The sequence below is a fragment of the Oncorhynchus nerka genome, linkage group LG26, assembly GCF_034236695.1.
Source record: "Oncorhynchus nerka isolate Pitt River linkage group LG26, Oner_Uvic_2.0, whole genome shotgun sequence".
Lineage (NCBI taxonomy): Eukaryota > Metazoa > Chordata > Actinopteri > Salmoniformes > Salmonidae > Oncorhynchus > Oncorhynchus nerka.
The window spans coordinates 16,949,396-16,976,465 of NC_088421.1; the positions used below are offsets into that span (position 1 = coordinate 16,949,396).

At 41.7% G+C, this 27,070-nt stretch overlaps 2 protein-coding genes and 1 non-coding gene across 12 annotated transcripts; 1 reads left to right on the plus strand and 2 right to left on the minus strand.

The window, feature by feature from the left end:
• Positions 1 to 471: 471 nt before the first annotated feature.
• On the minus strand, positions 472 to 544 carry trnar-ccu (transfer RNA arginine (anticodon CCU)). The gene has a single exon. It is a non-coding gene; the product is annotated as a tRNA-Arg (tRNA).
• Positions 545 to 4,234: 3,690 nt separating this feature from the next.
• Positions 4,235 to 14,352, minus strand: LOC115110520 (PRKCA-binding protein-like). Of its 5 annotated transcripts, none has more exons than XM_029636247.2 (13): positions 14,171 to 14,352; positions 13,408 to 13,473; positions 10,152 to 10,263; positions 9,795 to 9,923; positions 8,724 to 8,790; positions 7,991 to 8,080; positions 7,425 to 7,478; positions 7,270 to 7,332; positions 6,933 to 7,066; positions 6,646 to 6,738; positions 6,468 to 6,518; positions 6,193 to 6,337; positions 4,235 to 5,630 (listed from the first exon to the last, which is right to left on the minus strand). In XM_029636247.2, exons 2-13 carry the CDS (start codon positions 13,446 to 13,448, stop codon positions 5,371 to 5,373), a joined length of 1,239 nt encoding a protein of 412 aa, XP_029492107.2. In that variant the 5' UTR covers positions 13,449 to 13,473; positions 14,171 to 14,352; the 3' UTR covers positions 4,235 to 5,370. The 5 variants fall into 5 exon arrangements, with proteins under 5 accessions (XP_029492107.2, XP_029492106.2, XP_064866240.1 ...); XM_029636246.2 differs by having other exon boundaries at positions 13,408 to 13,477; XM_065010168.1 differs by having other exon boundaries at positions 14,155 to 14,352.
• LOC115110521 (galectin-2-like) lies at positions 9,855 to 17,423 on the plus strand. Of its 6 annotated transcripts, none has more exons than XM_029636249.2 (5): positions 9,855 to 9,945; positions 15,698 to 15,769; positions 16,176 to 16,255; positions 16,703 to 16,874; positions 17,140 to 17,423. In XM_029636249.2, exons 2-5 carry the CDS (start codon positions 15,755 to 15,757, stop codon positions 17,284 to 17,286), a joined length of 414 nt encoding a protein of 137 aa, XP_029492109.1. In that variant the 5' UTR covers positions 9,855 to 9,945; positions 15,698 to 15,754; the 3' UTR covers positions 17,287 to 17,423. The 6 variants fall into 6 exon arrangements, with proteins under 6 accessions (XP_029492109.1, XP_029492114.1, XP_064866241.1 ...); XM_029636254.2 differs by having other exon boundaries at positions 9,856 to 9,945; positions 15,715 to 15,769; XM_065010169.1 differs by lacking the exon at positions 9,855 to 9,945 and adding an exon at positions 14,711 to 14,748.
• The last annotated feature ends 9,647 nt before the right edge of the window (positions 17,424 to 27,070 follow it).

Genomic DNA, 27,070 nt, shown 5'->3' on the forward strand with positions numbered 1-27,070 from the left:
GCATAAACTGTAATTATGCGCCCAATGCAATTCTAAATTCAAATATATCCACATTAAAAATATATATATTCTTCAAATGAACAAATCATTTTTTTGTTGAATTTATATAACAACATTCTAACCTTGTGTAGCATTATCTAGTCCAATTATGGCATATTTTCACAATTTTATCAGTTTACATCCGTTACAATGACGGATTTTTATTTCAAAGACGAACCTGCCGATTCCTCTATTGTTGCTCTCGGGAATGTTGTTCATGACACAATTTATCTCGATTGGTTACCCTCCATCTTGGATTTCTCAACAGAAGCAAGATCCCATTGTATCAGCCTACAAAGTGAAACAAGTATACTCCACTAAAGTCATTACATTATATAACATACGGTACCAAATACATCATCCAGAATACGATTAATGATCGAACCCTTAATTCCAATGAAGGAAAAGGAAATTTGACGCAAAAGAATAGTCCACCCCAGATGGGACTCGAACCCACAATCCCTGGCTTAGGAGGCCAGTGCCTTATCCATTAGGCCACTGGGGCGAGTGCGAGCAAATAAGCGGGGTCGTGTCATTTTAAATTTAGAGTAATTCGTTAACGTTCATTTTCCTCATACGTACCGCATAGCATCATATCAAATCTAAACGTATTGGTCACATACACGTGTTTAGCAGATGTTATTGCGGGTGTAGCGAAGGGCTTGCGCTTCTAGCTCCAACAGTGCAGTAATATCTAACAAGTTACCCAACATATACCCAATACACACAAATCTAAGTAGGAATTAATTAAGACTATATACATATATGGTCGAGCAATGTCAGTGCAGAACGGACTAAAATACATTAGAATAGTATAGAACACAGTATATACATATCAGATGAGTAATGCAAGATATGTAAACATTATTAAGTGACTAAGATACCGTAGAAAGATAGAAAACAGTATATACATGTCAGATGAGTAATGGCAGATATGTAAACATTATTAAGTGACGAAGATACCGTAGAAGAATAGAAAACAGTACATATGAGATAAGTAATGCAAGACATGTAAACATTATTAAAGTGACTAGTGTTCCATTCCTTGAAGTGGCCAGTGTTTTCCAGTCTATGCCTATAGGCAGCAGCATCTAATGTGCTAGTGATGGCTGTTTAACAGTCTGATGGCCTTGAGAAAGGAGCTGTTGGGGATTGGGGACAGCAAGGAGCCATCAGGCCATGTAGTCCTGAGGCATGGTCCTAAGGCTCAGGTCCTCAGAGAGAGAGAAAGAAAGAGAGAGAGAATTAGAGAGAGCGCATACTTAAATTCACACAGGACACCGGATAAGATAGGAGAAGTACTCCAGATATAACAGACTGACCCTAGCCCCCCGACACAAACTACTGCAGCATAAATACTGGAGTCTGAGACAGGAGGGGTCTGGGGGCAGGGCCAAACAAGCGGGATATAACCCCACCCACTTTGCCAAAGCACAGCCCCACCCTCTGGAGAGCCTTGCGGTTGCAGGCGGTGCAGTTTCCATACCAGGCGGTGATACAGCCCGACAGGATGCTTTCAATTGTGCATCTGTAAACGTTTGTGAGGGTTTTAGGTGACAAGCCACATTTCTTTAGCCTCCTGAGGTTGAAGAGGCTCTGTTGTGTCGCCTTCACCACTGCGGTCCCGTTGATGTAGATAGGGGGTGCACCCTCTGCTGTTTCCTGAAGTCCACGATCATCTCCTTTGTTTTGTTGACATTGAGTGAGAGGTTGTTTTCCAGGCATCACACTCCCAGAACCCTCACCCTCACGTCTCGTCATCATTGGTAACAAAGCCTACTAATGTTGTGTCGTCTGCAGACTTGATGATTGAGTTCGAGGGGTGCTTGGCAACACAGTCATGGGGGAACAGGGAGTACAGGAGGGGGCTGAGCACGCACCATTGTTGGGCCACTGTGTTGAGTATCAGCAGAGTGGAGGTGATGTTTCCTACCTTCACCACCTGGGGCAGCCCCTCAGGAAGTCCAGACCCAGGGCCTCGAGCTTAATGATGAGCTTGGAGGGTACTATGGTGTTGAATGTTGAGCTATAATCAATAAACAACATTCTTACATAGGTATTCCTCTTGTCCAGATGGGATAGGGCAGTGTGCAGTGATGGCGATTGCATCGACTGTGGATCTATTGGGGCGGTAAGCAAATTGAAGTGGGTCTATGGTGGCAGGTAAGGTAGAGGTGATATATGACTAGTGACTATGACTAGTCTTTCAAAGCACTTCACGATGACAGAGTTGAGTGCTACGGGGCGATAGTCATTAAGTTCAGTTACCTTTGCTTTCTTGGGTACAGGAACAATGGTGGCCATCTTGAAGCCTGTGGGGACAGCAGACTGGGATAGGAAGATTGAATATGCCCGTGAGCACACCAGCCAGCTGGTCTGCGCATGCTCTGAGGGCACGGTTAGGGATGACGTCTGAGCCGGCAGCCTTGCGAGGTTTAACACTTTTACAGTGCCTTGGAAAAGTATTCATCCCCCTTGGCATTTTCCCTATTTTGTTGCATTACAATCTGTAATTTAAATAGATTTTTATTTGGATTTCATGTAATGGACATACACAAAACAGTCCAAATTGGTGAAGTGAAATTTTAAAAAGAACTTGTTTAAAAAAAAAAAAAGTTTAAAAAATATATTAAAAAAAGTGGTGCGTGCAGGTGTTTTCACCCCCTTTGCTATGAAGCCCCTAAATAAGATCTGGTGCAACCAATTATCTTCAGAAGTTACATAATTAGTTAAATAAAGTCCACCTGTTTGCAATCTAAGTGTCACATGATCTGTCACATGATCTTAGTATCTATACACCTGTTCTGAAAGACCCCAGAGTCTGCAACACCACTAAGCAAGGGGCACAATGAATACCAAAGAGCTCTCCAAACAGGTCAGGGAAAAAGTTGGAGAAGTACAGATCAGGGTTCGATTATAAAAAAATCGGAAACTTTGAACATCCCACGGAGCATCATTAAATCCATTATTAAAAAATGGAAAGAATATGGCATCACAACAAACCTGCCAAGAGAGGGCCGCCCACCAAAACTCATGGACCAGGCAAGGAGGGCATTAATCAGAGAGGCAACAATGACACCAAAGATAACCCTGAAGGAGCTGCAAAGCTCCACAGCGGAGATTGGAGTATCTGTCCATAGGACCACTTTAAGCAGCACACTCCACAATGCTGGGCTTTATAGAAGAGTGACCAGAAAAAAGCCATTGCTTAAAGTAAAAAATAAGCAACCACATTTGGTGTTCGCCAAAAGGCATGTGGGAGACTCTCCAAACATATGGAAGAAGGTACTCTGGTCAGATGAGACTGAAATTGAGTTTTTTGGCCATCAAGCAAAACGCTATGTCAGACGCAAACCCAACACCTCTCATCACCCTGAGAATACAATCCCCACAGTGAAGCATGGTGGTGGCAGCATCATGCTGTGGGGATGTTTTTCATCAGCAGGGACTGGCAAACTGGTCAGAATTGAAAGAATAATGGATGGCGCTAAATACAGGGAAATTCTTGAGGGAAACATGTTTCAGTCTTTCAGAGATTTGAGACTGGGACAGAGGTTCACCTTCCAGCAGGACAATGACCCCAAGCATACTGTTAAAGCAACACTCGAGTGGTTTAAGGGGAAACATTTAAATGTCTTGAATGGCCTAGTCAAAGCCCAGACCTCAATCCAATTGAGAATCTGTGGTATGACTTAGATTGCTGTACACCAGCGGAACCCATCCACCTTGAAGGAAATGGAACAGTTTTGCCTTGAAGAATGGGCAAAAATCCTAGTGGCTAGATGTGCCAAGCTTATAGAGACATACCTCAAGAGACTTACAGCTGTAATTGCTGCAAAAGGTGGCTCTACAAAGTACTGACTTTGGGGAGGGTGAAAAGTTTTCCGTTTAAAAATCTTCAAAGTGGTAGGCATGTTGTGTAAATCAAATGATAAACTCCCCAAAAAATCTATTTTAATTCCAGGTTGTAAGGCAACAAAATAGGATAAATGCCAAGGGGGTGAATACTTTCACAAGCCACTGTAAATGTTTTACTCACGTCGGCCACGGAGAAGGAGAGCACACAGTCCTTGGTAGCGAGCTGCGTCGGGGGCTCTGTGTTATCCTCAAAGCGTGCAAAGAAGGTCACATGTAAACATGTGATCCAAACAATCCAGTTATATTTTTTATCTTTACACACAGAATGGTTACCAAATCTTTTTTTGCAGAAACTTTAATGTAACCAGAAACTTCAATGTAACCAGATTAAAGCTTCAGCACAAAATCAATACAGTTCAGTAGTTGACAAATAAAAACATAAAGACAACAAAGGTCCCTTTGATTAAATACATTCCAATTTGAAAGAACACAGCCCTCTACTGCACTTGTTTTGTGATTATTAAACTGTAGTGGGGCTGAGAATCTAGCATCGGGTGCAGCAGCGAGGCAGAGACATCCTTAACAATAACAAAAAACACACTGGAATTAGAACATTTCATTTGACCGAGGTTCCTTCATCTAGTTTAAAATGTGGTATGGGCTGAACCTTGCCCTTGCACACTCATCCTTTACAAGTGATTTGTACCTCACTATGTTCAGCTACCCCATTAAAATGTCATGTGGTTTAGTGCAGATACAATGCAAAATATTGAGTGGGACTGTTAAACTTGTAACATCAGGGCTTGTGTCAATGGAAAATGAGTCCTATTTTGGTCTGTGGCCAGCCCTGGTTAATGATGACTTTTAGTCATGTGCTCGCCCCAAATGACTACATCATTTTATTGGGAACAGCATTTAACCACGGTCATCTCATCAAGACAGGACTGGCCACTTGTTGAGAATAGACACGTCTGTTCACATATGATTCAAATGAGACTGAAGGCACCCCAAACATATATACACTCCTAAACTGAAGCATCAGCACCTCCTAAAACCTGTAGATAAAAATACACTTTGCCCAATCATTCTGTAACATACTATGCTGCACTCATTTAGCAACGATATAACTTTTTTTTAAGGAAATATCATCCACCAATCTGATATGCGTGTTTGGTAGGAACTAGAAATAAACTTGCAGAATAAACTGACCCAGAAAAAACCTGTTGAATCAATTCAAGCCCCAAAAACTTAGTTACAGTGATGGCTGTCAGTTGTGGAAATGGTATTGGTTACAGTAGGTTGCAATAGTTAGTTCCAGTACAGTTGAATAGCAGCAATTTACAGTAGTATTTTCCATTGTGATGACTTTGCTGACCATTTCCACATATTTAACTAATCATTGCTAAATAAATGCAGAGTGGCAGTTGATAGACGTAGGTGGAATTTTGCTCCAGAAAACAATCATATTAACTCTCAATAATCATCAATCAGTTTTTCAGCACCGTTCTCAGCCTGCTTGCCAGCACCTCCATCCTGTTCTTCACTTCCTTCCCCCCCCTCCTCTTCCTCTTCTTCTGTGAAGGAGCGTGACTGGCTGCCGTAGTTGATCATTGTGCGGGAGAGGTCCACCTCGATGGGGAAAACGTCAGCATCCTTCAGCACGGCATAGCACTCGTCGTAGTAGCGCGACATGCCTGACACAAAACGTTGCAGCTGGAACACGATGTCCTGGACTGAAGCAGGAAGGGAGAAAGATGTTAACACGCACCCTACCTTTATACCATACTTTAGACAGATCTGATATTTCCTAGCAGTGCAGAGGTCAAAGAAAGTGTTGTTTACAATTAGTAGGCCATCTGTGCCGAGAAACGCTCAGCCTGATACATTAGTATATCGTGAAGCAGGGAGAGAGGGACTGATCATACATTAAATAAAATTTACCCACACTGGGCACAGATGTCAGTTTTAACGTCTAGTTTTGATTTACATTTGATTGAGGTTTCAACTAACTTGAATCCAACAATCTAAAATAATTATTATAAAGTTGGGTGAATTTTTATTTTATTTTAATTCCCTTGCGTTGATGATTTTGCAAATCCAAATCAGTTTTCCACGTGGACACAACGTTGCTATACCCAGTTTTTGCCCTGTGGAAAGGCTTTTATATCCATTAGTAATGGGCAAACAGAGAGAGACTGTTTGGAGAGATACTCTGTCCACTAATTACAGGTAGCTGGACAGAGCGTTAATGGAGAGGATGATTCTCCTAGGTAGACAAACAGAGAGAGAACAAACCATGTTTCTGGTCCAGTAGCTCAATCTTCTCCAGCACATCCTTTCTCATCTTGGCAAACCGAGCACGGGCCTCCTGTCGACACCGCAGCACAAGCCGGTACTCGTAGTTCCCGGTGCCGACGCGATACATGGGCTCTCCCATCGCCTAAGGAAGCACACAGGTATATAAGAAAAACTCAATCACAAACACGCTACAGAGATCCACTTTGTTACTCATTGATATATCAATGTTTCTGTGTGTACTACAGGCATAGGAAGTAAGGTAAGGTACTCACAATGCAGCTGTACTCTTCATCATCCATCTCCTTCACTTTCAGACAGTAAGACTGGAACACAAAATGGATTAACCTTTAAGCCAATGACTAACACATTAGAAATAAACGCTTCGGTACAGTTTAGGCCCAGTTTTTAGTTGATCAATGTTGACCTTTTGAATAAGGGGTCTGCTCTCACCAAGTACTCAAATTTGACATCCAGGTATTTGCGGATGGTGAGCTTGGTGTCTGGTATAGCCTTATGAAGGTAGGTGTTCAGGTCATGGAGCATCTACAAAACAGGAGACAGAGAGAGGAACATGATTAATTGATTCCCAATATATATATATGGATGTGTGGGGATGGAAGTTATCTAATATAGGTATATGCAGGAGTGAATGCAAGCTTGTTGGGGTGTTGGCATATGAATCCTGTTAATGGTTTGTGTATTGATTTGACTGTTTGTTAATTTCTTCTACTACTCACAGGCTTGATGGTCTTTAGCAGCTGGATACCGTACTTCTCCATGTTGCGATGAGCCTCAGCAAACTTCACAAAGGCCTCACTGGCTGCAGCCTGAGGCTCCCGTACCCCGATCACAGAGAACACATCCCCAAACGCTGAGGGTCGTCCAGGCAGAGGGAGAGTGTGGAACAATCAAACATCATCCAGTCTCATGGCATGCAACACATTACTGTAAATACAAACCTGTTCGCTTTCAGTGTGTGAGGGAGCTTGAGTATGATCATAGTACATGGTTATATTGTGTCTAGATCTGTAGTTTAACATAACGTTTGTGTAGTTTCAAGGCGTGGCAACTCACCTCTGTGTGTCTGAGAGAGTTCAAAGAAGGCTCTGAGCAGTCTTTTCGTGTGCTCCATCAGGCCTGTAAAGAGACAAACAAGGACAGTGGTGCATGAAGAGGGGAGAACGTATGGAGAATGTCACACATAATAACATTAATCATTTAAAAAATACCTTTGTACAGCTCTGCTGTTTTCTCCAACTCTTCCAGCCTCTTCACCAGACCATCTGAAAACAAAAAGGGCCTAGTATGAGGACACTTACAGTAGTAGCATAGTGCCCCTCTCCGGTCCAGATGATATCAGTCATCATCAGATTGCACAGAGCTTATGCAGTGGCCATGTCCGAATACACTAGATAGTATCTGAAAAAAGTTGATAGATTTTAAATAGTACTCCGAATGAGTCATCTAATACGTGATTGCGTTGACTCCCGCCATTCGTTCATCTTTGTACTGCGCATCAATTTATCTGATTATCAGCTTTTGTCAAGCACACGAGTCAGAAAAGGCAAGTGAATTCTACGAGATCAAATGACGAAATTAGTATATAGTTTAAGTATGTGGTACGCTAGTACAGTTATTCGGACAGGGCCAGTATCTTAGGGGTGATGTCAACTAAATTGGCTTCAATTGACTGTAATTGGCTTCAAGTGTATGCAATGAGGAAAGTAAAGTCAGAAATAATAGAAATGTATAACATGGCCAGACGGATGGACAGCGTGTTTTGTCCCAGTCTCACCATTGCAGAGTATGGCTCTGCTGAGCCCCAGAGCGTCGGCTGTACCAGAGCTCATGTTCTCCACCAGGCGGTGCTTCACCTTCTTCAGCACTAAAACACACCAGATGTAAAAACATACTATGATGGTAGCATCTGTCTTTCTGGTGAGTAAGAATGGTACTCTACCCATATATAGGAAACTGCCAAAATAAAGGAAACACTTGAGTAAATGAGGGATACAATGTACTGTATATTGAAAGCAGGTGCTTCCACACAGTTGTGGAATTAATATCCCGTCATATGCAGGGTCATGTATAAAAAAAAATTTTAAAAAAAATATTTTGGCTACCATGGCTAGAAAAGATCTTAGTGACTTTGCAAGAGGGATGATTGCTGGGGCAAGTTTGACAAGAGCTTCAGCGAAAAGGACTGCTCAATTTGTTGATGTTTCATGATATGCCACGGCCCTGCCAGTCACCCGATCTCAACCCCAGAGCAGATTCTGGAGCGGCGCCTGAGACAGCCTTTTCCACCACCATCAACAACAAATCATCAAATTATGGAATTTCTTGTGGAAGAATGGTGTCGCATCCCTCCAGTAGAGTTCCAGACACTTGTAGAATCTATGCCAAGGAGAATTCAATCTGCTCTAGCGGCTTGTGACGGCCTAACGTCCTATTAAGACACTATATTGGTGTTTCCTTTATTTTGTCAATTACCTGTATATTTTAGAGATGTATTCTGCGACTGTTACCTATGTCCAGCGACTTCCCCTGTTTGGGGTCAGCCTGCAGCTTGTTGTAGTGGATCGTTGCTTCTCCCTGCAAAGACAAGAGGAATGAATGGATGAGATAAGACAGTCACTCAAACACCACCTCAGTATAATAAAAACCATGATGCAAATCCACAGACACTTCCCCCAGGGATCATATTACTCAAACTAAAATATATAGCCTATGGAGTTCCCCAGGCAATACAGTATTGCTAGATCTACCCAACATTGGCTTTCTCCCCTGGTTAGTCTGGGGATTCGTGTTACAGGCAGGTTATAGTCAACAAGGTATTGCCAAACAATCCATGTGTACAAAGTGTGTCTGCAACTAATTTCAACTGAAAACCATGAAGGACAAGACTGCACAATATAGCAGTCTAAGCCAAACAAAGGTGCTTCTGCAAGTGTAGAAACATAAGAATGACAGATTCTCTGATAAAACTGCACAACGTTTGCAAGTAATATCAATAAATACCACTGTGACAATTTCAACTCAGTGGTCATAGCATGCAAAAAAAATGAAAGAGTCAGCGAAGCCTAAGGGCTACAATGGCACATACTAATCCTTTATACAGACAGTGGAGCGTCTCTCCCCATCTCTCTAATCCTGAGCACAGACCATGGTGGGGTAGTCATTGAACTCGCATAGCTTCCTGTGTCGTCACAATGGATTTAAAAACAACATTGCCGCTCCACACTGGTGACAAGAGGGTCCAAACTCCTGGCTATTGTCCTGTTCTCACTAGCTCCGCTGAGCGATCTGAGGTGTCCCTATCATTTAACATCGAATAGTGACCGCAGTCCTTTTCAGACTGACTGGTCATTTACTGATAAAAAAACACAGAATCCAGAATTAAATACTGTGGCTTTGGACTTTCTATTTTTATCTACTGGTAAGTGTTAGTCTTGTTAGTTTTGTCAGTGTTGGTACAAGGTTTGGGTTGTGTGGCTAACAAAAAAATAACTATAGGAAATACACTAACTGGTTTGTAGTCTTTTGCAGTATCAAACAAAAATGGATTGAAAAGCTGATTCCAAGCCCTCTTATTGTACCTGGACAGCCTGAATCATCTTTGCCACCTCCACCTTTGTCTTGCCCTTCACAGGTTTGCCGTTCACTCCTGTGATCTCATCGCCAGCCGCCAGAGTCCCCTCCAGAGCAGCAGGGGTGTTGTCAAAGACCTGACAGAGATCCCAGTTACAGGTAAAGAATATATCCAATAATGACAAAAACCAAGCCATAAGAGCACAGAGCCTTAAAACAAACTGCTTTAAGAAAGTTCAAGATAATGGTTTATGCAATGCATCTATAATCTAATGTTCCTGATTTAGTTAACACTCTGGTTACATAGCTACTGAACCAAACAACCGCTCTAATGGACTGAGGTACAGTATAGAGGTGCATAATACCTGTACAATGTAGAGACAGGGACAGTACTGCGCCCCACCCCCGATGCTGATCCCTATAAGGTTCTGAGCATCCTTCTTCAGGGATATAGTCCCAGGGACTGTAGGGATCCCCCTGTTGAAGAATAATTGGAGATCTTGTTAATACATTGTCTGTCTAGTGTCTACAATATGATTTGGGAAAGCAAGCGCTGTCAAAGCCAATTAGATTAGATGTACAGTGCATTTGTAAAGTATTCAGACCCCTTCACTTTTTCCACATTTTGGTACGTTACAGCCTTATTCTAAAATGTATTAAATGTTTTATTTCCTTCATCAATCTACACACAATACCCCCATAATGGCAAAACAAAAACAGGTTATTAGAAGTTTTGGCAAATGTATAATACCCCCCCGGAAATATTACATTTACATAAGTATTCAGACCCTTTACTCAGTACTTTGATGAAGAATCTTTGGCAGCGATTACAGCCTCAAGTCTTCTTGGGTATGATGCTACAAGTTTGGCACACCTGTATTTGGGGAGTTTCTCCCAATATTTTCAGGTCTCTCAAGAGATGTTTGATCAGGTTCAAGTCCGGCTCTGGCTGGGCCACTCAAGGACATTCAGAGACTTGTCCCGAAGCCACTCCTGCATTGTCTTGGCTGTGTGGTTTGGGTCATTGTTGTCAAGGTGAACCTTCGCCTGAGTCTAAGGTCCTGAGCGCTCTGGAGCAGGTTTTCATCAATGATCCCTCTGTACTTTGCGCCGTTCATCTTTCCCTTGATCCTGACTAGTCTCAGAGTCCCTGCTACTGAAAAACATCCCCAAACCATGATGCTGCCACCACCATGCTTCACCGTAGGGATGGTATTGGCCAGGTGATGAGCGGTGCCTGGTTCCCACCAGATGTGATGCTAGGCATTCAGTCCAAAGAGTTCAATTTTGGTTTCATCAGACTAGAGAATCTTGTTTCTCATGATCAGATTCCTTTAGGTGCCTTTTGGCAAACTCCAAGTGGACTGTTTTGTGCCTTTTACTGGAGGAATGGCTTCAGTCAAGCCACTCTAGCATAAATGCCTGATTGGTGGAGTGCTGCAGAGATGGGAAAACCTTTCCCTAAGGACAACCATCTCCACAGAGGAACTCTGGAGCTCTGTCAGCGTGACCGTCGGGTTCTTGGTCAGTTTGGCCTGGCGGCCAGCTCTAGGAAGAGTCTTGGTGGTTCCAAACTTCTTCCATATAAGAATTATGGGGACAACTGTTGTTGTGGACCTTCAATGCTGCAGACATTTTTTGGTACCCTTCCCCAGATCTCTGTCTTGACACGATCCTGTCTCAAAGCACTACAGACAATTCCTTCAACCTCATGGCTTGGTTTTTGCTCAGCCATGCACTGTCAACTGTGGGACCTTATATAGACAAGTGTATGCCTTTCCAAATGATGTCCAATCAATTGAATTTAACACAGGTAGACTCCAAGTTGTAGAAACATCTCAAGGATGATCATGGGAAATAGGATGCACCTGAGCTGAATTTCGAGTCTCATGACAAAGGGTCTGAATACTTATGTAAATAAGGTATTTCTGTTCACACACACACCACACACACACACACACACATATATACACACTGCTCAAAAAAATAAAGGGAACACTAAAATAACACATCCTAGATCTGAATGAAAGAAATATTCTTATTAAATACTTTTTTCTTTAATGTGCTGACAACAAACTCACGCAAAAATTATCAATGGAAATCAAATTTATCAACCCATGGAGGTCTGGATTTGGAGTCACACAAAATTAAAGTGGAAAACCACACTACAGGCTGATCCAACTTTGATGTAATGTCCTTAAAACAAGTCAAAATGAGGCTCAGTAGTGTGTGTGGCCTCCACGTGCCTGTATGACCTCCCTACAACGCCTGGGCATGCTCCTGATGAGGTGGCGGATTGTCTCCTGAGGGATCTCCTCCCAGACCTGGGCTAAAGCATCTGCCAACTCCTGGACAGTCTGTGGTGCAACGTGGCGTTGGTGGATGGAGCGAGACATGATGTCCCAGATGTGCTCAATTGGATTCAGGTCTGGGGAACGGGCGGGCCAGTCCATAGCATCAATGCCTTCCTCTTGCAGGAACTGCTGCCACACTCCAGCCACATTAGGTCTAGCATCGTCTTGCATTAGGAGGAACCCAGGGCCAACCGCACCAGCATATGGTCTCACAAGGGGTCTGAGGATCTCATCTCGGTACCTAATGGCAGTCAGGCTACCTCTGGCGAGCACATGGAGGGCTGTGCACCCCCCCAAAGAAATTCCACCCCACACCATGACTGACCCACCGCCAAACCGGTCATGCTGGAGGATGTTGCAGGCAGCAGAACGTTCTCCACGGCGTCTCCAGACTGTACATCCTCAGTGTGACCCTGCTTTCATCTGTGAAGAGCACAGGGCGCCAGTGGCGAATTTGCCAATCTTGGTGTTCTCTGGCAAATGCCAAACGTCCTACATGGTGTTGGGCTGCAAGCACAACCCCACCTGTGGACATCGGGCCCTCATACTACCCTCATGGAGTCTGTTTCTGACCTTTTGAGCAGACACATGCACATTTGTGGCCTGCTGGAGGTCATTTTGCAGGGCTCTGGCAGTGCTCCTCCTGCTCCTCCTTGCACAAAGGCGGAGGTAGCGGTCCTGCTCCTCCACGTCTCCTGATGTACTGGCCGGTCTCCTGGTAGCGCCTCCATGCTCTGGACACTACGCTGACAGACACAGCAAACCTTCTTGCCACAGCTCGCATTGATGTGCCATCCTGGATGAGCTGCACTACCTGAGCCACTTGTGTGGGTTGTAGACTCCGTCTCATGCTACCACTAGAGTGAAAGCACCGCCAGCATTCAAAAGTGACCAAAACATCAGCCAGGAAGCATAGGAACTAAGAAGTGGCCTGGTTACCACCTGCAGAACCACTCCTTTATTGGGGGTGTCTTGCTAAATGCCTATAATTTCCACCTGTTGTCTATTCGATTTGCACAACAGCATGTGAAATTTATTGTCAATCAGTGTTGCTTCCTGAGTGGACAGTTTCATTTCACAGAAGTGTGATTGACTTGGAGTTACATTGTGTTGTTTAAGTGTTCCCTTTATTTTTTTGAGCAGTGCAGTATATATACATATGTATGTACATACATACATACATACATACATACATACATACATACATAAAACATTTTTAAAAACCTGTTTTCACTTTTTGAAAAGGATGCAAATCATATTTACTTACAGTTTGTCCTCCTCCAACTCATAGTCCATGTCTGTGAACATTCCAGGACTGTTTATCCTGTATAATCTGGCTAAGAGGAAAACAAGAATGGCATTGATTAATCTTAGTCTATAAAGACATAAAAAAATAAGTTAACTAGTTATGTCACACAAAATTCTATCACGGGTTAAGGTTGCCAATGCTGACACAGTAAGTGTAACAGAATATGTGGGCAACAAATATAACTAGAAAGCTTTCCTTTATTTGCTGTCAAGAAATTGGAATTAGTTTGTCAGTTAATGATGAAGCCAACGGTAAATAGCTGAGCCTAGCTTGAACCAGTACCTGGGCTTTAGTAGACGACGAATATGACGAGATCGTCGTCTCCACAAGCACAGTTTGTCGGTCCTGGTTCAAACCTAGCTAGGCTTTTATTTAACCAGGCAAGTCAGTTAAGAACAAGTTCTTATTTAAACTGACGGCCTACCCCGGCCAAACCCTAACGACGCTGGGCCCATTGCGCGCCAACCTATTGGACTCCCAATCACGGCTGGTTGTGATACAGCCTGGAATCGAACCAGGGTCTGTAGTGACGCTTCTAGCACAGCGATGCAGTGCCTTGGACCGCTGCACCGTACCTAGCCACTTCCCTAAATACTGGTTAGCCTACATGCTAGCTAGGCTACCCAATGTTGGCAGCTGTCAGCAGTATGTATATTGCAAATGAGCATGATAAAAAAGAAAGGTGGCCACTTGCCAGCTATTTACCTCCGACAGTTGATACCTCCGACAGTTGATGACGCGCGTTGTTATCTTAACACAAACGTTTATCTCATGCCCCTGGGGAATGTTTCTTTAAATGTACATTTTATTTTAGATTATTTTGCATTTCTTCGGACCACTTCACGGGTTATTCATCTGTCAAAAAGAAGATTCTGTTTACTTGTCCTCGTCACTTCCGGGAATTTAGCGGAAACTGTCACTGATTCCCTTTTCCTCTTTCCCCAAAGATATTTTTATTTATTAAACAGTAACATGCAAAACAGCGCTATCCTGAACACTTGGGACGTCCCACCCTTACCTAACCTTAACCCTTACCTTAACCATTTAACGTTTCTACTTCAATGGGGTAGGGAGGTCCCAAGAATTCCAGATAGCAAGGACCATACTGTTTTGGACTGGATTTCAATATTATATCATTAAATTCATGAACACGCTGTAATTTAAGATATGTATAAAATTGTATTTGTGGATTCATCTACTTATTCTACCTGATGCCTTTTCTAAAAGTTTTTCAATCGCTTTTTGTGTTTTTTTTTGCACTTGGAAGACCATTCAAAGACTAAAAGGATGATAGGATAGGTACGTAGTCACACTTTCACAGCACATATATCTGAATATACTGTTGATTCATAAAATATATTCACTGTTGTATTTGTTAAGGGCAGATCATGCACTTTAACTGTCCAGTGGTTCCAGATTTCTATTAAATATTACCTATAATTAATTACAATATTAGTTGTAATAGTTATTTCCTTCATTTTTTAAATTATGTTTAAAAGCCGCTTTTCTGTGTTTGAAACAACAGAATGCTGTGGGCGTATACCAGTCATTAAAAATATTAATGACAAGTAAACGACTTAATAGCCAGCTCAGCCAATGAGCCAATTAGCCGTCTGGGACAAAAACGTGACATCACGTTATATGAGGAAATAGCAAGCATTTTTTCTAACGGTCTGTTTGAGATACAACTTTAAGGTGGGGTTTGAAGTGTGTTTTCTTCTGAAATGTATGCTTTGGCCACAAAATATGAGTAAAATATGAGTTGATAACATTATTTGGGTATGAGTTAACACAGCATGAGCTTTTAAAAGTGAGATTTTTCACTGGACAGTCATTTACTTTAAACACTGTCATTACAGCACCACTAGAGGCTGTCAACCAATTAGCATTCAGGGCTCAAACCACCAGATAATAATATACAGCGCAGCACTACACAGTTGATTACTGATCAGATTGACTTTGATCAAAGATCAAGCTTTTCCATGTGAGTAAAAGCATCAGTTTAGTAGGCAACTATCTTCACTGTCAGTCTGCCACCAAGCTTCTTCTAATAACCTAGTATTGGGGTGTGAGTGAGATAATCATTTTTATTTATTTATTGAATCATCATTAATCATGCCTCATTATCATGCTAATCAGTGAGTGACCTGTGTGAGGAGGGTTGGGCACATAAAAGGATAGTTCAAACTTCCAACAAACATTTTACTCTCTGTATCTCAGTAAATAAGGCTATCTTGTCTGATCCCAGTCTGTCCGTCTTGCAAGTCAAACCACATTCAGGGCCCCTTTCGCCACCAGTGACAACATGGCAATGCCAATGGTAAGTCTCATTAACTTTCATGCATGGCTGATACTTTTATTCCACATAGTTACTTACTGAAGAGGCTGTGTTTATACAGGCAGCCCAAATCTTATCTTTTGTGGGAAAAGATCAGAATTGGGCTGCCTGTGTAAACGCAGCCATAGTGGCCTACATGCTTACTGCACTCAGATATGTGTTGCTGAGTGAATTAATTTAAAAGGTCAGGCCCTTGAGTCTTGATTATGTTTTGACAACATGGTAATTGTTGAAAAATAAATATATGCATGCACTGTACATTGTGATTCCAATGATTATTAAAAGTCAGTCATTAAATATTTTATAACCCAACATGTCATATTAAAATACAAAATTACTTTTACCTTATGTTCAAAAGCACTCCATTTAATTATATTGTTCTTCATAGGAACTTGAGCTGAAGCATGTGGAGCTGAGAGCTGGAGACCAGTTCAAAGTACAGGGGAGGATTATGGATGAGGCTGAGAGGTACATTTAAACATTTTCATTTTTCATTTTATTTAACTAGGCAAGTCAGTTAAGAACAAATTCTTGTTTACAATGACGGCCTACCCCGGCCAAACCTGGACGATGCTGGGCCAATTGTGAGCCGCCCTATGGAACTCTCAATCACAGCCGGATGTGATGCAGCCTGGATTCGAACCAGGTACTGCAGTGACGCCTCTTGCACTGAGATGCAGTGTCTGCACCACTTGGGAGCTGCATTTAACAGTTTTTTGTGTGTTTATATCACACAGAGGGACCCATAAATGAATCTTTTGCATAAAAATAAAACTACCAGTTTCACAAATTATTGCTCGAAAGAGGAGAGGACGGACCAGAGAAGGGTTTTGTTTTGGTATACTGTATGTGTGAAATCAATTCATGTTAGACAGACGTATTAGGGTTTCTGGATTTCCTATTTCCCATATCCAGGTTCCAGATCGACCTGGGCTGTGATGAAGATGACCTGGCACTGCACTTTAACCCACGCTTCAATGATGACACTGATGGTACTGTGCTCGTGTGCAACTCAAAGATTGCTGGCTGCTGGGGTGATGAGAAGAGAGAGATCCACAATCCACTCCAAAGGGGTTCTACATTCAAGGTGTGAAAATGGAGGTTGAAAATATGGAGGGAGGGGGGTTTGGTCCTGACTATAAAAATTGAGAATCTTGGGCATAATGTTTCAGGTGTTCAATATAACAGAAAACATTAGGGCCTATGTCCATGTAATCTCCCGCTAGTATCGTTTTAAGGAAGTTAGCGCTAATGCTTAGTCCAGCTTGTTCGTTGCAATTGGCCATGTGGGTGTAAGGGTGAATGTGCTACAACACTAATGATGTAAACAAATGGGGTTTCTCCCTCTCAAGATTGTGCTGAAGCTGACGGGCGACATGTTTGAAGTGGAGATGCCTGATGGACAGGAGATCCAGTTCCCCAATCGTGAAGGCCTACACGTCATTACCTACATTCGTATCAAAGGAGACCTCAAACTTACTTCTTTCAAAATCTACTAGACCCCAATATATGAGGGGTGATTTAGTTAGATCAATGGGTTAGGACAGGAGCAATGACACTCATCAAATCATTGTTCTAATATATGTATTAGTGAAATGTTGGGCATATTAAATATGTATCTGGGTTGACCACAGTCTATCACTGTTTATCTTTTTTCCCCATAGTATGGTATATTTGTTGCAATAATATTCACAATCTCACGTACACTAAACTCAAGGGTAATATGAAGATGAGGTTATGGAACTATTTGCCCTGGAATTTTAGGTCATAATACCTTTCCAGATCTTCTTGAAATCGACAAACAAACCACTTCCAGTATGGAAGTTCAGAGAGGTCTGGTGTGATGCTCCAATCAGCAAATCCTGGGCCATTTTTTCAGTGTTCTTTCAAAATATATTTATCTTCTGATTCATGGGATGGGTAAAACCGGCCATTACTTGTTACTGAAGTTGTACAAAAATCTATCCAAAATTCTACTGTGTCCTTGAAGTGGCATCCATTGATTAGTTTAGGGCGATGAAAAGGGACATTGTGATCCTTCGGTTTGGATGCCACTTGGTGTTTGTGCAGATGGCTTTACAGAAGGGACACCGTACCCAGCAGCAATCACAAAAGGGTTTGATCAGAATCTCATCTGGCCTCTCCCTGAACTGCTTCATGTCCAGGAGTGACACATTGCTGAGGCTTCTGTTGATCTCCATGATTCTGTTGGCAAGACCTTCAAAGTCGGTTATGTCACAGAAATCACTGAAATGATTTTCTGCTAGTTTCAGATCATCTTTTAGAGCCCTGGAAAGCTCTCTAAGCCACATGTTGTTGTCTCCATTTCTGTTTTTGACCGTCTTGTTGCTGTATGCAATGCATGGCTCACACGCTGCTCTTTAGCTGTTATATGTTCCCTTCAATCAAGGCAATGACTTTGGACATTTCTGTGAGCATATATTTCTCTACATTCTCTCCCATAAATTTCTCAGTGTTTCCTTGGGTTGTGAATGTAGGTCATGAACTTGTCAAAGTTCTCCTCCGCCAGTGATGTCAGGATGTGTTTCTCTGTGTTAGGCCTGTTTCCACTGAATGGTGGGTGGCTTAATTGCGTTTCTCCAGCCAAGTCAATGGCCGTCTGGTCATAAACCGCCTGTACAATAGATTCTTTCAGTGTGTTGTAAATTCACTCACCAATCACAGCTGCAGATGAGGAACCTTTGCAGTGTCGCTTGGAATTTTTGTTGTATTGTGTTCTCTTCTGCTCCAGGTAAGTAAGGGCATCATTGTTGCTTCTGAATTTGTTATGGGAATCTGCTAACTTACTTCCTGCAAGCTCACACACATGAAGTGAAAGATCAATCGTAAATTCCTTTTTGAATGCATATTTTCTTATCTTCGATTCAAATTCCTTTATGCTTTCTTTGACATGAGTTGCTATTTCTTGCACGTAACTGTCATTGTCATTGAAACTTGTCTAAATTAAGGGTGAAAATAGCCAGTAGGCAATACAGTGCAGTATGAGTATCAGCAAAATACATGATTCTGAATTGAGTATGGTGGATCAAACCTACTTTTTGAAGTGATTTGTTTGACAATCAGATGAAAACATCACACAACACCCATGTAATGTGAAACTGAGCCTCTGCACAGACTGAAAAATAACAGTAAACGGGATAAGATGTTTACATGCCACAGTATTCCGTCTAAGATCATCATATCCCAGGCATTTTATCCAGGTTTCTCATAAACGGGATACAAGCTTTTTGGGTTATTGGAAACGGGATATGATGTTCATATGACTCAACTCAAAAACAGAATACTTAAGTATCCAGAATAATAACGGGATATTGGTGTGCACTAAAAACTGCTATGGTGAAAGCCCTTCTGAAGAAAGATCATCTTGATACTTCAGCTTTTAGCAATTTTTGGCCAATCTCCAACCTTCCATTCTTAAGCAGAATTCTAGAGAAATTGGTATTCAAACAGCAAAATTATTTTTTAAAGTTCCAACTGTATTTACAAAACAAAAAAAATCCTATGTGTTTATTGTGCCCAGCACAGAGACAGCTTTAGTTAAAGTAGTACATTATTATAGAGCCAACACAGATGCCAAACAGCTCTCTGTCCTTGTACTCTTAGATTTAAGTGCTGCATTTGACGCTGTTGACCATGATGTCCTTCTGGATAGACTGGAGAGGTGGGTTGGCCTCTCCGGTTCTAAATTGGTTTTATACCTATTTAACCGGTCGAGAGTTTTTTTGTGACCCTTGGTGAACATAACTCAGAGAAAATACATATCACGTGGCGTTCCACAAGTTTCGAGTTTGGGTCCGGTACTGTTCAGTTTATATATGTTACCCCTTGGCAGTGTTATCAGAAAGCACAGCATTGATTTTCACTGCTACGCAGACGATACACAACCTTACATTTCTGTGTCAACAGAGGATTTTAGCTCCATGGATAAATTATTAGACTGTATTAGTGATTTAAATACTTGGTTGGCTCATAACTTCCTTCGGTTAAAGACCAAGGTACTTATTGTTGGAGCCAAAGCACAGAGAGAGAATCTAGCCGCACATTTGAAATCACGGGCAATAAAGAAAAAACACCAGGTAAAAAATCTTGGTGTTATTTTCGATTCTGGACTACATTTTGAATCACACATTAGGAATGTGACCAAAAGAGCTTTTTACCACCTGAGGAACATTGCCGAGGTGCGGCCGTTTCTCTCTCAGGCTGACACAGAGAGACTCATCCATGCTTTTATTACAAGTAGGCTTGACTACTGTAATTCTCTCCTGTCTGGTCTACCCAAGAAAGCCATTGGTCAACTGCGAAACATACAGAATGCTGCAGCATGGGTACTGACCAAGACCAGACAGAGAGCACACATTACACCGGTTTTAAGGTCTCTGTACTGTAAAACATACAGAATGCTGCAGCATGGGTACTGACCAAGACCAGACAGAGAGCAGACATTACACCGGTCTTAAGGTCTCTGCACTGTAAAACATACAGAATGCTGCAGCATGGGTACTGACCAAGACCAGACAGAGAGCACACATTACACCGGTTTAAAGGTCTCTGTACTGTAAAACATACAGAATGCTGCAGCATGGGTACTGACCAAGACCAGACAGAGAGCACACATTACACCGGTTTTAAGGTCTCTGTACTGTAAAACATACAGAATGCTGCAGCATGGGTACTGACCAAGACCAGACAGAGAGCACACATTACACCGGTTTAAAGGTCTCTGTACTGTAAAACATACAGAATGCTGCAGCATGGGTACTGACCAAGACCAGACAGAGAGCAGACATTACACCGGTTTTAAGGTCTCTGTACTGTAAAACATACAGAATGCTGCAGCATGGGTACTGACCAAGACCAGACAAGAGAGCACACATTACACCGGTTTAAAGGTCTCTGTACTGTAAAACATACAGAATGCTGCAGCATGGGTACTGACCAAGACCAGACAGAGAGCACACATTACACCGGTTTTAAGGTCTCTGTACTGTAAAACATACAGAATGCTGCAGCATGGGTACTGACCAAGACCAGACAGAGAGCACACATTACACCGGTTTTAAGGTCTCTCCACTGGCTGCCTGTGAGTTTTAGAATTAATTTTAAGATTATTCTCTTGGTTTTTAAATCAATCCATGATTGTTCACCCCAATACATGTCAGACATGTTTTTAAGTTATGTACCCAGTAGGTCCCTCAGGTCCTCTGGCACTGTCCTTTTAACTATCCCCAAATCTAGGACCAAGAGGCATGGAGAGCCTCCCATAGAACCTGAGGGGGGCTGAAACTGTGGACATATTTAAAATAGATCTTAAAACATATGGTTTTAGCTTTGCTTTTCCTTAGGGTGCTTTTTAGTTGTTCAGTTTGTGTCATTCTTTTGTTTTTTACCTTATGTTTGTTGTGTAGTAAATATTGCAGCTTCATAGTTTTATCCTGTCAAGCACATTGCGTTTCATTCCATTTCTGAAATGTGCTGTATAAAGCTTGATTTGATTTGCATGTAAACGTGGTCAATGACAATCGCCAAATGTCATTACACTTTTTGGTGTTTTGTAACAAATGTCTCTTTCCATTAATCAAATGGTGTGAGTGCACAGTGCTCACAGTGCACAGCACACTGTGCTCTCTGAAAAAAATAGACCCCCCTCGAATGTCACGGTAAAATTCACACTCTGCCTTTCTTAATATGCGGCTGCTGCAACAAATGCATTGAGGACATACCTGATGCAGTTTTCTCCTCGCTTTGTGATCAGTCACCCCAATCTGTTTGGTTGCCGTTTCCTGATCTCTTCATCATACATTTATCCTGTGTAGCAGCATGGATCCTTTTCAGACACCATGAGGTCGGTCTGTTCAAGTAATGTTGAAATTCATACTCTTTTTGCAGGTGAGATACCTATTTCCACACATCTCTATGAGGTCCATTTAGATCACCCAACCCAAAGTCTTGCTCATTCTTGTGGGTAAAGACGATTATTGTAAAGGCAAGGGCTCCCTCTCCAAGCATTCTTTCCATCCACCCCACTCCCATTTTGAATTCATCAATATGCTGGCCCAATGGTAGAAGTAAGAGGACAGCATTGATACCCTGCTTATGCACAAGTGGACCTTTGTGATTCTCCTGGGTAAGTTCAGAACTCTGCAAGCCCAGCATGTTGATGACAGAAACACTACGACGGGACAAATCATACATCCTGGGTGCATCCTGGGTGCTATCTGTGAGAGTTATTCTGCTGGTAGATCATCTTGACCAAGAAGGAGATTTCTAGATTCAATCTCCATAAAATCAGTGCCACCAATCAATGCAATTGTCAGAACAGGTGTCACTGAAAAAGGATTAAGAACAATTAAATATACACACTGTAAGTTAGTAGCTGTAAATCACTTACAATGCTATGACATGATGGTTGACCAAAACAATCTCACCTGTCTTACTTCTAATTGTAAGTTGCTCTGGATAAGAGCATCTACTAAATTACTACATTTCTTACTACTTTCTGGGAAATTAGAAGATGTTATGATTTCTTTATTTTCTTTGTCAGTCTTGATTGTCTCTGCTGTGTTGACTCTCAATGTCTGTGATGTCAAGGGCCTCAGGCTCCAACTGTAGAAATAGTTGCAGTGCTTTAAAACAAAAGCTCTAACTACTGAGAGATGTTGGTCCAAATTGCCAAGTCTTCTTGAAAGAGGTTTAACCTTACTTGTACAGGAAACGCAAGTTGTGTAGATTATTAACCATCTTTGCATTATAATCAACTCCTATTTGATATACTGTGAGTATTAAATGATGGTTGACTAAAACGCTCCCACCTGTCTTACTGCTTTGTGGGAAATTAGAAGAAATTGTTGTGATGTCTGTCTTTTCTTCATCTTTGTCTGTGATGTCAAGGGCCTCAGGTTCCAACTATAGAAATAGTTGTAGTGGATGAATCATTATCATGGGAGTATCAAAATACATATCTGGATTACATCATTTGAGTACAAACATTTCTACAAGTATTTTGTTATAGTTACTGTGTAAATTAAAAGGTAGTGATCAGATTACATTTACTTCAAACCCAAGGTTTCACCAAAAAAATAACACGACTTTTGGGCTATTCATCACCCTAAAATTGTCACTTTCTATACTTTGTCGAAATTACACAAGAATGTTACAAAACCTCCAGAGCATGCTATTGTAGCGGGCATTGACGCAGTAACAGCCCCTATTGTAGCGGGCATTGACGCAGTAACAGCCCCTATTGTAGCGGGCATTGACGCAGTAACAGCCCCTATTGTAGCGGGCATTGACGCAGTAACAGCCCCTATTGTAGCGGGCATTGACGCAGTAACAGCCCCTATTGTAGCGGGCATTGACGCAGTAACAGCCCCTATTGTAGCGGGCATTGACGCAGTAACAGCCCCTATTGTAGCGGGCATTGACGCAGTAACAGCCCCTATTGTAGCGGGCATTGACGCAGTAACTGCCCCTTTATCAAATTTTGTTGACTTTCTTTTATTAGACCACTCGCAGAACAGCTCCCCTCCTTAGGACACCAGCAGTATGATCTCTATGATTGAATCTCTTGATTCTCTCCCTGTGAATACTTAGTTACTTTTGATGTTGAATCGTTATACACGAATATTCCACACGAGGGCGGTATTGAAATCATGTAACATATTCTTCTGCAACGTGACCCTAACGAACTACCTTCCAGTGCATGTATTATAACATTTACTGAAATAGTACTCACACATGTTTAGAAACTATTCAATGTTTATAAATTATTTCTTCATTCAGACCAAGAGTACTGCTATGGGATCATCCATTGGCTCATAACTATGCTAATTTGTATGTGAAACAGTACTCAATACTCAAAAAATATGTATTGCCTAACATTATTATATGGAAACGGTTCATTGATATTTTTGTTCTATGGAGGGGTGATGAAAAACAGCTCCAGGCATTCCATGCTTTTCTTAACTCCTGTTCTGAGCACCTGAGATTTACTATGCAGTCTGGCACAAGTCAAATCCGTTTCCTTGATCTTCTGATTTTGTGTGAGGATAATGTTCTGTACTCTGAACTATACAGGAAACCTACTGATCGTAACAGTTTGTTGAGGGCTGATAGCTGTTCCCTTGAAAAACAGTTTTCCCCTACAGCCAATTCTGTTGAATCAAAAGAATTTGCAAAAAACAATCAGATTTAGACAGAAATATGGCTGAGATGCAAAGTAAATTCAAGGAGAGCGGGTACACAAATGGTCAGATCAAAAAGGAAAGAAGAAATGAAGCATTCTTACTACCTGCTATTTAGAGTGGGGCGGCGGGTAGCCTAGTGGTTAGCGCGTTGGCCTTGTAACCGAAACGTGATATGATCGAGTCACGAATTGACAAGGTAAAAGAATCTGTCATTCTGCCCCTGAACAAGACCGCCAATGAAAATAAAAATGTGTTCATAACTGACTTGCCTAGGTAAATAAAGGTTCAAATCAAGAGCTCTGAACAAATTAAGGGACATCCTTTGCAAATATTGGCACATTCTGAGATCAGTAATGTGTTTTCTGACATATTCTCACGGGACAGAAATCTCAGAGCACAATTGTTAAACTCTGATTTACCACCCAAAATTTAAATTGACAAAATGTATCACCGCACAACACCTCTACCGGATGGAAACTACAAGTGCAATGGATGCTCTCAATGCAATGGCACTTACAAACGTAGATCCTTCTAACACCCCCAAATCAGCGAAACAAATCCCAATCCTTTATTGGAGTGGTAGGGAAACAAAACTCATTAATTGTGTAATGCAGTATAAATTTGACCTAATTTAAAAGTGATATACAGTTGAAGTCGGAAGTTTACATACACTTAGGTTGGAGTCATTGAAACTGGTTTTTCAACCACTCCACAATTGTATTGTTAACAAACTATAGTTTTGGCAAGTCGGTTAGGACATCTACTTTGTGCATGACACAAGTCATTTTTCCAACATTTGTTTACAGACAGATTTTTTCACTTGTAACTCACTGTATCACAATTCCAGTGGGTGAGAAGTTTACATACACTAAATTGACTGTGCCTTGAAACAGCTTGGAAAATTCCAGAAAATGATGTCTTGGCTTTAGAAGCTTCTGATAAGCTAATTGACATCATTTGAGTCAATTGGAGGTGTACCTGTGGATGTATTTCAAGGCCTACCTTCAAACTCAGTGCCTCTTTGCTTGACATTCTGGGAAAATAAAAATAAATCAGCCAAGACCTCAGAAAATAAATTGTAGACCTCCACATGTCTGGTTCATCTCTGGGAGCAATTTCCAAACGCCTGAAGGTACCACGTTCATCTGTACAAACAATAGTCCTCAAGTATAAACACCATGGGACCACGCAGCTGTCATACCGCTCAGGAAGGAGACGTGTTCTGTCTCCTAGAGATTAACGTACTTTGGTGCGAAAAGTGCAAATCAATCCCAGAACAACAGCAAATGACCTTGAGAAAATGCTGGAGGAAACAGGTACAAAAGTATCTATTTCCACAGTAAAACAAGTCCTATATCGACATAACCTGAAAGGCCACTCAGCAAGGAAGAAGCTACTGCTCCAAAACCGCCATAGAAAAGCCAGACTGCGGTTTGAAACTACACATGGGGACAAAGATCATACTTTTTGGAGAAATTTCCTCTACTCTGATGAAACAAAAATAGAACTGTTTGGCCATAATGACCATCATTATGTTTAGAGGAAAAAGGGGGAGGCTTGCAAGCCGAAGAACACCATCCCAACCGTGAAGCACGGAGGTGGCATCATCATGTTGTGGGTGTGCTTTGCTACAGGAGGGACTGGTGCACTTCACAAAATAGATGGCATCATGAGGACGGAAAATTATGTGGATATATTGAAGCAACATCTCAAGACATCAGTCAGGAGGTCAAAGCTTGGTCGCAAATGGGTCTTCCAAATGGACAATGACCCCAAGCATACTTCCAAAGTTCTGGCAAAATGGCTCATGGACAACAAAGTCAAGCTATTGGATTGGCCATCACAAGGCCCTGTCCTCAATCCTATAGAAAATTTGTGGGCAGAACTGAAAAAGCGTGTACGAGCTAGGAGGCCTACAAACCTGACTCAGTTACACCAGCTCTGTCAGGAGGAGTGGGCAAAATTCACCCAACTTATTGTAGGAAGCTTGTGGAAGGCTACCTGAAACGTTTGACCCAAGTTAAACAATTCAAAGGCAATGCTACCAAATACTAATTGAGTGTATGTAAACTTCTGACCCACTGGGAATGTGATGAAAGAAATAAAAGCTGAAATAAATCATTCTCTCTACTATTATTCTGACATTTCACATTCTTAAAATAAAGGGGGGATCCTAACTGACCTAAGACAGGGATTTTTTTTTACTAGGATTAAATGTCAGGAATTGTGAAAAACAGAGTTTAAATGTATTTGGCTAAGGTGTATGTAAACTTCCGACTTCAACTGTAGACCTTTGAGAATGCATACCCCCACCCTGTCACATGATGAAGACAGAGTTTGTTCTGAATGACTCATCTTTATAAAGCAGGTTTACAAGGATAATGAGTTTCGTTTGCTCCGAGAAATTGCATAGCATTGTGTGTGTGTCTGTGGTGGGTAGATGTAAAAGTGCATTTGTGTTCATACATGTGCTTGTCTGTGAATGCTTTTGTGAAATGTCATCTTACTTGCACCAAGATAACCTCAAGTGTGTGTGTGCAGGAAGTAGTTGACAGAGAGAGAGGAAGAGATGCAGTGTCTCTGCTCTGAACTAAAATCAGCTCTGCCCAGTCCTATACAACAGGTGCCATGGAGTCCTCATTCTTAGTCATTGGGATCTCAGAAAGTGGAATTTGAGTGTTTAGCTTCTACATCTGAATGAAGGGACAATATAGTATTGCCTTATTTGTATGTCTAATGTAGTTTTTAGTACAAATGATGATGTTAATCTAGTAAATCTGTTCCCAGGTATTCCCTTGAATAAGGAGAGAGACATGTGATAGTGTCTAAATGTATGGTATGAAATGATAATGTTATTTCCAAATACAATATCTATCTGGTCTTACTTGTGGTCAATTTGCAGTGTACAAATGATTATCATTATGTTCCGGCCCCCTATTCACTCAGAAATAAATGGTCCCACGGCTGAATCAAGTTACCTCTGGTCTATAGTGAATATCCATTCCTGGTTGAAAATCACTGCTTGTTTCTGTATATTTTCTTTATCCACTCAATGTGTCAAAAAGGACAGAACCAATGC

Excerpts from the sequence above, each read along its gene's own strand:
- LOC115110520 (XM_029636247.2), bottom strand. The coding sequence starts at position 13,448 with ATGTTCACAGACATGGACTATGAGTTGGAGGAGGACAAACT. Across the intron at positions 9,924-10,151 it reads CCTGTCTCTACATTGTACAG|GTCTTTGACAACACCCCTGC; the intron begins GTATTATGCACC and ends GATCTCTGTCAG. Across the intron at positions 7,479-7,990 it reads CAGAGCCATACTCTGCAATG|ATGGTCTGGTGAAGAGGCTG; the intron begins GTGAGACTGGGA and ends TTTTGTTTTCAG.
- LOC115110521 (XM_029636249.2), top strand. Across the intron at positions 16,256-16,702 it reads ATTATGGATGAGGCTGAGAG|GTTCCAGATCGACCTGGGCT; the intron begins GTACATTTAAAC and ends TCCCATATCCAG. Across the intron at positions 16,875-17,139 it reads AAAGGGGTTCTACATTCAAG|ATTGTGCTGAAGCTGACGGG; the intron begins GTGTGAAAATGG and ends CTCCCTCTCAAG.